At 41.7% G+C, this 12047-nt stretch overlaps 1 protein-coding gene across 12 annotated transcripts in view; it reads left to right on the forward strand.

Annotated features, from left to right (window-relative positions):
* Positions 1-12047, forward strand: part of CADPS (calcium dependent secretion activator) — a 527597-nt gene that overhangs the window by 452652 nt on the left and 62898 nt on the right. For all 12 annotated transcript variants that reach the window (XM_038772200.1, XM_038772196.1, XM_038772204.1 and 9 more), the window contains 2 exons: positions 6209-6283; positions 7158-7241. In XM_038772200.1, the coding sequence (XP_038628128.1) occupies positions 6209-6283; positions 7158-7241 (159 nt within the window). The remainder of the gene's footprint in view (positions 1-6208; positions 6284-7157; positions 7242-12047) is intronic.

Genomic DNA, 12047 nt, shown 5'->3' on the forward strand with positions numbered 1-12047 from the left:
GAATAAGTCCCCTGCCCATGAAAAGTTTGCAGTCTAATGAGGAAGGCAAACTGGAGAGCGGCAACAACAGTGGCTGACTATCAGGCTGACCTCTAGGCATACCTTTTAGTAACATTACCTGGGATGTCACGTATCTCCAGAAAAATTCTGTCAAGTGGCCTGGAATAATTGGAATTCACCCGAATTGCTGGGCAGGATTTATCTAGCCCTGAGCTGCACACATAGGTGAGGAGTCTAATTGATATGATGGAACTAGGAAAATGCAAAGAGGAAAGTAAATCCAATCCAGCAAGCAGAGCACTAAGCAAGAAACATGATTCATTCATTCATTCATTCAGTCGTATTTATTGAGAGCTTACTGTGTGCAGAGCACTGTACTAAGCTCTTGGGAATTACAAGTTGGCAACATATAGAGACGGTCCCTACCGAACAGTGGGCTCACAGTCTAGAAGACTGTGTTATAAATAGTTTGTTATGTATAATAGCCTTTGCAGTGATTACCTTTGCTCAATAAGTACGATTGAATGAATGAATGAACCAGCTTACTCTCTAGAGGATAGAAGATGAAAAAAGAAAAATGGATAGGTGGGCAAGTAAGTGTTTAAATAGACTACATAATTTGAAGTGTCATTGTAAGTAATGAGGTTGTGAGTGCATAAGTGCAGAGAAGGTAGTTGAGAAAATATATCTGGGGAGAAAAAAATAATCAGGGAAGACCTACTGCAAGAAATGGGATTTCCAATAGACTTTAAAGATAGGGAGAAGTGCGATCTCGCAGATTTGAAGAGCGAAGGGGAGGATTCTAAGCAAGGGAGAAGGATCTGAGCACATGGTCAGAGGTGAAATAAAAAAGAATGAGACAGTGATTATGAGGCTTTGCCTTCTGTACACTCTTTCCCATTGCTTAGTACCAAGCTCTGCATAAAGAAAGTTCTTATTAATACTAGTAGTGCTACACAATAATAATTTAAGAGCTGTGTTATTTAAGTGCTTAGTATGTGCCAATCACTGTACTAAGCACCAATGTAGATATAAGATAAATAGGTCAGACACAGTCCCTGTTCCACAGGGAAAGCTCACAGCCTGAATAGGAGGGAAAATGGGTATTGGGTCCTCATTTCAAAGATGAGAAAACAAAGACACAGAGAAGTTAAGTGACTTGCCTGAAGTCACACAGCAGGCAAGTGGCAAAGCCAGTTCCTCTGACTCCCAGGCCCATGCTGTTTCCACTAGGCCATGCTGAATAGGGAGTGTGATCTGGTCAGAACAATGGTCAGAACCTTCTGTTTGATGAAAAAGGAATGGGAAACTACAGAATATTTTTTGAGGAGTGACTAGGGAGATGTGCGGAATGATGTTTTAGAAAAATGATCTAAACAGCAGTGTGAAATATGGCAGGAGAGAAGAGAAGCTGGAGACCGAGAGACTGGTGAGGCAGGTAATACAGCAGTCTAGTTGAGATATAACAAGTGCTTAAACAATGGTGTTCACCATTTTGATGGCAAGGAAGGGATGGATCTGGGAAATATTAAGGAGGAAATATTCTGGCAGAGTTTACAATCTAGCTGGGACACAGACACAAAATCCATTACAGAGAGAAAGGAGAGAGTGGAAAGATGCATATGTGGATGACTTAAGTGCTTAAATGGAGTATGTAAGTCAATATGAACTGAAGCTACAGAGGGTTATAAATGCATAAGTGAGGAGGAGTTGCAAAAATGCTGAAGTTGTAATTGGGAGACTATGACTTGAGGAAAGAAAAGTAATCAGGAAAAGCCTCCTGGAGGAGGTGGAATTTCAGAAGGGCTCAGAAGATGACAGATTTACAAGATAAGATGACAGATTTAAAGGAGAGCATTCCAGGCAGGACCAAAGACATGAGCAGGGAGTCAGAGGTGGGATAGATGATAAGGAGGCACAGGAATAGATTATCTTGAGAGGACTGAAGATTGTGAGCTAGCGTAAAGTGGGAGGAGAGAGTGGCTAAATAGGAGGGAGAGAGCTGATGGAGTGCCAAACACTAATGGTTAGAAATTTCTGCCTGATTTAAAGAGGAATGGATAGCCATTGAAAGTTTCTGAAGAGTGAGGAATATAAAGAATGATATTTTAGAAAAATAATCTAGGCAGCTGAGTGAAGTATAGACTGAAGAGTAGAGAGACCTGGAGGCACGGAGACCAGTGGGGAGTTGACATAGTAGTTTAATCGGGATAAGACAAATGATAAGACAAGCCAGAGTCATGGCCATTGGAGCGAGATGGGGGTTTGGCTCTGGGAAACATTGTGGAAGAAAAACTTCACAAGATCTATCAACAGACTGAATGTGAGAATTGAAAGAGTGACATTGTAGAGGGGGTGAGTGGTTGGGGCTAGCAAGATCAATTTGGGAGTCATCTGCATAGAGGTGAAATAATGTGGCCTAGTGGGAAGAGCACAGACATGAGAGTCGGAGGATCTGGGTTCTAATCCTGACTCAAACAATTACCTGCTGTGTGACCTTAGGTAAGTCACTTAACCTCTCTGTGCCCTAATTTCCTCATCTGTAAAATGGGGCTTAAACCCCTGTTATCCCTCCTGCTTAAGCTGTAAGCCCTGTATGGGACAGGGACTGTGCCTGTTCCAGTGCTTAGTACAGTGGTTGACACATAGTAAGCACTTAATGTTATCATTATTACTGTTACTATTGGGTTTTTTTAGGTGGTAGCTGGAGTCATGGGTGTGGGTGAGCTCCCCAAGGAGTGTAATGTAAGAAAAGATGGGTATCTAGAACAGAGCTTTGAAGGACTTCCATAGTTTAAGGGTGACAGATGGAAGAGGAGCCAGTTTAGAGACAAATTTGTCCATACAAAATTAAAATTCACACCAATAGTGGGCCTGCCTTTCTTCTGCCCTTCCAAATTCCGGCACCTTCAGACTACAACAATGGCTCTCCCCTGGGTCCACTAACCCACGGCTGCCTTCCTAGGCAAATAGATTCACCAAAACAGGTCCTAGATCCACCTCCCTGTTTCTAGTCCTGTATCTTTTATTTTGCACACTTCCTCTCATGTAATGTAGATAATCAAGAGTTGACTACTTCATTGTACTTCTGCTTTGTCTCAGCATCTAAAGCATGCATTATACCTCTAAGGGAAGAAAACAATCTTTCTAGGCATCTAGCCCTTCAGTCAGATACCACATAGTGCTTTCATGGGACGTAAAAGGAAACTACTCTCTCTAGGATGAGTTCCTTTGTTCTATCCTCTGTGGAGCTAATTTATGAATGTTTTAGTATGCTCTCAGTGGTGTTCTTATTTGCTATGCAAAGAAGGCCTTAATTGAAAATATGTTTATCAATACATCTCACACTGTATTATTTTGCACACACCTAACCATTATCTTTTCGCTAAAGCCCATAATTTAACTGATGAAAATGAACAGCAAACAACAGCCCTAAAAATCTGATTAAAGCAAAATGATAATGAGATGTAGGCATTTATTTTGGACTAGAATGCAGGACCTAAAAATGAATTGGGAGACCCTATGGGTAACTGGATTTTTTTTCTTCCTTATTTTTGGTATGTTTGAAATAGAACTTGGCTGGTGGCACTTTCCATATTGCTTCGAGTTAATACCACCTACTGTTAAGTTCTGTCTTGAGCCTAGCAATTGCATCACCTTCCAGGATTGGCGCACAGTTTCTAGATTACACAGCCTTACAAAACCAGGTCAGAGGGACCACAACTGTGTGAATTAAACACCAAATGCCCCTAAGGGCACTAGATTATTTTACTATTCAGCTATTTTAACTTGGTATCGGATGTTGGGGAAAGTTAAATTTGCACTACACAAGTACTACATTTATTCAAAGGAAAACCACAGTTTTGTGGAAGGGTTGCCCCAGTATCTGAGCTTGTCCTGCACATATGAACTACATCAGTAATTCATATTAAAAGTGCACTTTGGCCTGAATGAGTTGATACTTCAGACCACTAAAATCCCATCATCTATCTGAAATATTGGGGTAGATTAATAAAAAGTGATTTTTTGAATCCTACACTTTGATTTGTGAGCATAAGCAATGGTATTAAAATAACAATTCCAGTCCTTTTCTCCATGTTTCTCATTTCACTGTATTAGGCAGGAAAATTTGCCATCTTCTCCTAGACAAATATTGATGTCCCTCATGTTTCATATTTTCTTGGAAATACTACTTAAGATTATAGCCTCTGGGAAATTCTTCCCCCAAATTAATTGTCCTATCTTTTCCTTGTCCAAAGCTATATTTCTTGAATCACTGCCTGATTCTGTCACAACTTTGAGACTGTCTGTCACAAGCTGCACATGTGTATTTGTCTTTTCAACTATAGTGGAGCATGGAAAAAATGCCTCTCTAATAAGAGATTCTTAAATTCACTAATCTTGTTAGTTTCTCCATAAATAACTCTACTCTGATAAAAAATAGTGTATCTGAAAACACAGTAACTTATTGGTTTTGATGTGTGCTCAAATTTGTATGCTTTTCCCAAATGGCACCCAATTACGCACCATTTGGAAATGTGCTCTTTGGCAGAAGAAGAGATATAGAATTTCCAAACTCTGTGCATATTTCCCTATGAAACTGCCAAAATGAACTTCTGTTGACCTCTCTGACTTAGAAAAGTCAAGAATCTGTCCCAAACTTTGATTAAATTAGCATAATCTTCTCACTTTGTCCTCTCTAAATAATTGAGATTGCCAGGTACCAGAATATTAAGTCTCGTTTTGTTTTATTCATTATTTCTGTCTGTCCACCTGCTTTTTTACAGAGTCCCAATTACCCAAACTCATATTTTAGTACTTTATTTTCATGTTCTTGTTTCTGCTTTTTGCATCTTTCTCTTTTTTCTGTACCTATTCATCTGAAAGTTTGCTAAAGAGTGGGTAAGTATGCTAAAACTTTCCATTTCCAAATAACAATATTTTCACATTATTTGTATCAGATGGATACAAAAATTATCTAATAAATGTTTAGGAGCTGGCATCTAACATTTTCTATTGAAATCACTTTCTCTCTTTCTTCCCAACGTATGCCTGGCATTTATAGCAGATTTTTATTTGTGGTTTTTTCCATGTTGTCATTTAAAACTAGCATTGTAGAAATAAGAGAAAATTGAACACAAAGTCAATTTCTGTAAATGTTTAGCATTTTTATAGAAAGTGTTTTATAGAAGCAGCATGGCCAAGAGGAAAGAGCATGGGCCTGGGAGTCAGAGAACCTGGGTTCTAATTCCGGCTTTACCACTTGTCTGCTGTGTGACCTTGAACAAGTCACATAACTTCTCTGTGCCTCAGTTACCTCATCTGTAAAATGCAAATTAAATCCTACTCCCTCCTTCTTAGGTTGTGAGCCCCAACCTAATTATTTTGCATCAACCCCAGCACTTAATACAGTGCCTGGGACATAATAAACGTTCAACAAGTACCATTTAAAAAAAAAAAAAACTTGGGTGTGGAGATCGTGGAGATAAATGACCATACAGTGTGTTTTCTTGCCCCAAGAACAAGCATTCTGCTGCAATCCTGAGGTAATATGGTGGCAAAATATTGAATAACTATAACTCTAAATATGAAATAAGAAGATTCTAGACCATTAAAGATCTCGGGACATCATGTTTGCCTTGTTCAAATTCATTAGGAAAAATTCAGTAGTATCTAATCCTCCTCTCTCCACCTCCTACCAGTGAGTTCAAAAAGTCATTTCTTAATCCTTCTTCCAAATTCTTCTGGAATAATATTATGCAACTCTCAAACCATTGCAGTACTGGACACTTGAGTCATTCACACTCTTTATGGGTGTGCATATGTATGTGTCTATTTTGAAATTGATCATCCAGAAGATGAGAAAGAACTTGACTAATATTTTTTAAAGTATTTTGGATCATTCTCTATTAGTCCTGGAGTTTCTCTGTGGTTCATTTACCTCACCTGGAAAATGGGGATTAAGGCTGTGAACTGCTTGTGGGACATGGACTATGTCCAACCTGATTATTTTATGTAAAATGCAAATTAAACCCCAGTGCTTCTTAGAACAGTGTCTGGCACAGTAAATGCTGAACAAATACCATTAAAACGTATTATGACCCCCTCAGTTGATTTCTTTGTTTATTATGCAAGTTTTCCCAAAAGAATTGATTATTACAGTGTTACCACTTACCAAACATGCTAATACTCTCTTTGTATTTTTTAGCATCAGTATCATTCAAAAATTGATGAATTAATTGAAGAAACTGTTAAAGAAATGATAACACTCTTGGTGGCAAAGGTAACCTTTAGTTTCAGGTGAAATGTTTCATTGTGAACATCACTTTTTGTTTCTCCATTATTCATTAAAATGTAACACATTAAAAAGTTGAGCTGGCTAGTTGTGTTTTCTCAGAAAAGAAGATTGTACATCACCAAGTACATCAGCTCAGAATGATTTTTCTGATGATCATGAATTGTGTGAAGATAAATTGATGAAATGACATATGTTAACTTAATAGAAATGTGTTCCCAAACATGCTCAGTTATACAGAAATGTTTTTAGCTGTGACAAAGTTATGTTTCAGATAATAAAAGTTAAGTGTTAATAAGGCATTCTGCCACCACAAAAACCCTTTCCCTCTATTTCCAAATTCAGTGAGAGTCATAATACAACATGAAAGTCACTTACAGCTATTTCAGTCATCCTCATGAATTATAGAATTTAAGCTAAGTGACGCTGAAAGATAAGGCATCTATATTTACCAGTGCTAAACTTCTGCTTTCTTAAATTACTGATAAAATGCAAATATAAAAATAGATTGAAATAAATGGAGTGCAAATGTGGAACATAAAAGCTGCACTGTGGTTTTCATTAAAAACCAGAATATTTACTATTATAATATACTATAATATTTTGTCATTTATATTTCTGCCACACTTTATATTTGCAGTCACATAATAATGAAGAGAAAACCGGATAAGTCAAATATTTGCATGTATATACAACATAATCCTCTCCCAGATGGCTGGAATTAAATCATAGAATGCAAAAAATGAATCTGTGGCTCATTACCTACCTATACATATTTTTTTTCACAGTTAGTTCTTGATCACTTATAAGCCACTTAGGTTTCAGATCATTGGATTCATCTTTTTTTTTTCTTCTTTCCTAGTTTGTCACGATCCTGGAAGGAGTACTGGCAAAATTATCCAGATATGATGAAGGAACTTTGTTTTCTTCTTTTCTATCATTTACTGTAAGTAAATGTCTCTTTCTCCCTAATTGATCTCTTCCCCTTTTTATACTGCATTATCAATGTTAAATATTACAGATGGCTCACCTATTTTTATTAGTACATGCTTGAAGAACTTAGTCCAGCCTGAAAAGGTAAACCTTTGTAAATATAATAAGAATGATGCTTGCTCACTGTCTAGGACCCTAGATTAATATCTTCAAGAATTCCAAGAACCTTACTTGAATTGCCCCCAGAAGTCATACACTTCATCCCTTTCCCTCCAAAATGACGGCACTTAAACCACCCCAGATAAGTGTGGGTTTATCCTGCAAGGAAGGAGATTCTTCACCGGGTACACGACAGGGGCGGGACCTGCCTAAAATGCTTTTGATTGGATTACGAATGTCCGGGTCGCCCCTGTGTGATCTCCCTTTACTAAATTGAAATGATTCATTTACGGCACGGTTTTGAGCCACATTTTTTTTTTAATCAGTCCCCCGTCCCCAGCTCCCTTGTCCCTGCTGCGGGTGGGGTTTGGACCTGGGACCTTTCTGCCTTTATTAGAGACGGAAAGACGGAGAGAATGTTTCAGAAAAATCCAAATCACTATCCTTCCCCGTCCCAAGCCCCTCCTGTCCCTGTTACAGGAGGGCTTTGGAGACGGGGCTGCTGCTGCTTTGTGGCGCAGAGCCGCGGAAGGGGCAGAGAAGAGGCGGAAAGGGGGCCGGGATGGGTAGAAGCCAAACTCAACAGGGCCAGGGAGTTGTTCTTTTTTTTTTTTAACTTATTTTTAAAGGTTGTTTTAAAAAAAAAATGCCCGCCGCCGCCTCTCCCCGGCCACATATCTAGAGACAGGGCAGCCCCAGCGCCCAGCCTCAGGGATCAGCTCCAGGTTCACCCACACCCGGTACAGTTTCGGCAGAAATTCCCCGATCATCCCGGGTTCCTCTCCCCCCTCCCCCCTACAAGCTTCATGGAAAGTCCCACCTCCCTCTTCCCCGGCTCCTCCTCCTGCTTGCCAGATCGGACGATCTAGTAATTCAAACCGAGACAGATTGTCCCCCAAGACATTTAAAAACGCAACCTGATATATCATCTTGAAGGATTTCGCCTGAATAACGTACCGTAGCGAAAAATGCGCCGTCCTGTAGTGGAAGCAGTGAAAATCTGCGATCTTTCTGTTTTCTGGAAAATAATATCAACTTGACCTGCAGGTTTCTCTTCTTCCGTCTAACCGATATTGAATTCCTTCTACATTTCCACAAAATTTCCTATTCAATAAATGATGATGATGATGATGATATTCGTATAGCACTCTACTATTTCTAAATTGCTTTCCCATAAATCGTTTAATTTTATCCTCACAGCATCCCTGTGAGTTAGGGAGCAATATCCCCTCTTTATAGAAGCATTGACAGATTAAGTAACTTGACCAAAATCACCCCACATGCCAGTAGCAGAACTAGATGGCCACTGATGGCCCTTGCAAATACTGGACAGAGGGGTGTAAGTGACATCCTATGTGTTCCACCTGACACATAGTGTAATGTAATGACATTCATTCATTCATTCATTCAACATATTTATTGAGCACTTACTCTGTGCAGAGCAACATATAGAGACAGTCCCTACCCAACAATGGGCTCACAGTCTAGAAGGGGGAGACAGACAGCAAAATAGAACAAGTAGACAGGTGTCAATACCATCAAAATAAATAGAATTATAGGTATATATACATATCATTAATAAAGTAGAGTAATAAATATGTACAAATATACAAAAGTGCTGTGGGGTAGGGTAGAGGGAGGGGGTGATGAGGAGGGGAGGAGGAGCAGAGGATAAGGGAGCGCTCAGTCTGGGAAGGCCTCCTGGAGGAGGGGGATCTCTCAATAGGGCTTTGAAGGGAGGAAGAGAGCTAGTTTGACGGATATGAGGAGGGAGGGCATTCCATGCCAGAGGTAGGATGTGGATTAGGGTTCGATGGCGGGACAGGCGAGAACAAGGCACAGTGAGGAAAGTCAGTGGCAGCAGAGGAGCGGAGTGTGCGGGCTGGGCTGTAGAAGAAGAGAAGGGAGGTGAGGTAGGAGGGGGCAAGATGGTGGAGGGCTTTGAAGCCAATAGTGAGGAGTTTTTATTTGATACAGAGGTTGATAGGCAACCACTGGAGATTTTTGAGGAGGGGAGTGACATGCCCAGAGCATTTCTGTAGAAAGATAATCTGAGCAGAAGAGTGAAGCATAGGCTGAAGTGGGGAGAGACAGGAGGATGGGAGATCAGAAAGGAAGCTGATACAGTAATCTAAGCGGGATAGGATGAGAAACTGAACCAGCAAGGTAGTGGTTTGGATAGAGAGGAAAGGGCAGATCTTGGCGATCTTGTGGAGGTGAGACCAGCAGGTTTTGGAGACAAATTGGATGTGTAGGGTGAATGAGAGAGCGGAGTCAAGGATGACACCAAGGTTGTGGGCTTGTGAGATGGGAATAATAATAATAATAATGGCATTTATTAAGTGCTTACTATGTGCAAAGCACGGCTCTAAGTGCTGGGGAGGTTACAAGGTGATCAGGTTGTCCCACGGGGGGCTCACAGTCTTCACCCCCATTTAACAGATGAGGGAACTGAGGCCCAGAGAAGTGAAGTGACTTGCCCAAAGTCACACAGCTGACAATTGGCGGAGCAGGGATTTGAACCCATGACCTCTGATTCCAAAACCCAGGCTCTTTCCACTGAGCCATGCTGGAAGGATGGTAATGCTGTCCACAGTGATGAGAAAGTCAGGGAGAAGGACAGAGTTTGGGAGGGAAGATAAGGAGCTCAGTCTTGGACATGTTGAGTTTTAGATGTTGGGAAGACATCCAGGTGGAGATGTCCTGAAGGCAGGAGGAGATACGAGCCTGGAGGGAGGGAGAGAGAACAGGAGGAGATGTAGATTTGGGAGTCATCAGTTTAGAGATGATAGTTAAAGCCATGGGAGTGAATTAGCTCACCAAGGGAGTGAGTATAGATGGAGAACAGAAGGGAACCAAGAACTGACCCTTGAGGAGCAGGAGGAGCCCGTGAAGGAGACTGAGAATTAACAGCCAGAGATATAAGAGGAGAACCAGGAGAGGACAGAATCTGTGAAGCTAAGGTTGGATAGCGTATTGAGGAGAAGGGGATGGTCCACAGTGTCGGAGGCAGCTGAGAGGTCGAGGAGGATTAGGATAAATTAGGAGCCATTGGACTTGGCAAGAAGGAGGTCATTGGTGACCTTTCAGAGGGCAGTTTTGGTGGAGCGTAGGGGATGGAATCCAGATTGGAGGGGGTCTAGGAGAGAGTTGGAGTTGAGGAATTCGGGGCAGTGTATGTAGATGACTCATTTTAGAAGTTGGAAAGGTCGGGTAGGAGGGAGATAGGGCAATAACTAGAAGGGGCAGTGGGGTCAAGAGTGTTTTTTTTTTAGGATGGGGGAGATGTGGACATGTTTGAAGGCAGAGGGGAAGGAACCAGTGGAGAGTGGACAAAATGGAAGATGGAAGTTAAGGAGGGGAGGAGGGAAAGGGCGAGAGTTTTTGTAAGATGAGAGGGAATGGGTTCTGAAGCACAGGTGGATGGGGTGGCACTTGAGAGGAGGCAGAAGATCTCATCTGAAGATACTGCTGGGAAGGATGGGAAAGTAGAGGAGAGGGTTGAGAGCAGGGTGTATGGAGAAGAGGGAGGGGTGACTTTGGGGAGCTCAGACCTGATGGTGTTAATGTTACTAATGAAGTAGGTGGCCAGATCATTGGAAGTGAGGGATGGAGGAGGGGGAGGAACAGGGGCCCTGAGGAAGGAAGGAGGGAAGAAAAATAGTTTTGTCTGGCAGAGGAGAGGGCAGAGTTAAGGCAGGGAAGGATAAAGTTAAAGTGAACAAGGGTGGCTTGGTGTTGAGACTTTCGCCAATAGTGTTCAGCAGCTCAGGCATAAAAACGAAGGAGGCGGACAGTGGCAGTGATCTAAGGCTGTGGGTTAGTGGTGCAAGAGTGACAAAGGGCAAGGGGAGCGAGTGAGTTGAGTTGAGTAGAGAGGGTGCAGTTGAGAGCAGTAATCTGGTCATCTAGGGTGGGTAGAGAGGATAGGGAGGCAAGGTAGGGTGTGATACGCTGAGAGAGATGGATGGAGCCGAGAGAACGGAGGTCTCTTTGGGGAGTAAATAGATTTACCGGGGGGAGGAGTGTGAGAGGGGAGGCAGGTGAGAAGGTTATGGTCAGAGAGAGGGATTTCAGAGTTGGTGAGGGTGGTGATAGTGCAGCGGTAAGAGATGAAGAGGTCGAGGGTGTGACCACGTTGGTGAGTGGGCAAGGTGGGGTGGAGCAGGAGGTTAGCCGAGTCAAGGAGAAATAGAAGGCGGGCAGCAGAGGAGTCACTGGGTACATCCATGGAAGGAAAATAGAGGGTACCATAAAGTCAAGGGAGGGTGTTTGGGGAATAGGAGGTACATGGGCATGTTTGAAAGCAGTAGAATTGTCAAACGGTCATTGGTTTCCCTGATTCAGGACCTGAAATCATCCATGGATTATTCAAATGGGTTCATTCTTTTGTAAATTTGGATAAAATCAATTTTCATTCTATTTAATGGAATAGGGAGAGGACAAAGAAAATGGGAGCTTTCAGTGATGGGAAGGAAAGTGATTATAGTTTAATTCAGTTGTCCTGCTGATGAACAGGTAGGGAAGTGAGCACATGGACAGAGCAATACTGATTCTAGCAACTTTGTGGTTAGAGTAATTATGGATAGATTTCCCATAGGGAGTTTGGGAGAGAAAGAACTAAGAAATGAAAGCAGTACTCCTTCCTGAGGGCCCTACT

Source organism: Tachyglossus aculeatus, chromosome X1 (assembly GCF_015852505.1).
Source record: "Tachyglossus aculeatus isolate mTacAcu1 chromosome X1, mTacAcu1.pri, whole genome shotgun sequence".
Taxonomy (NCBI): domain Eukaryota; kingdom Metazoa; phylum Chordata; class Mammalia; order Monotremata; family Tachyglossidae; genus Tachyglossus; species Tachyglossus aculeatus.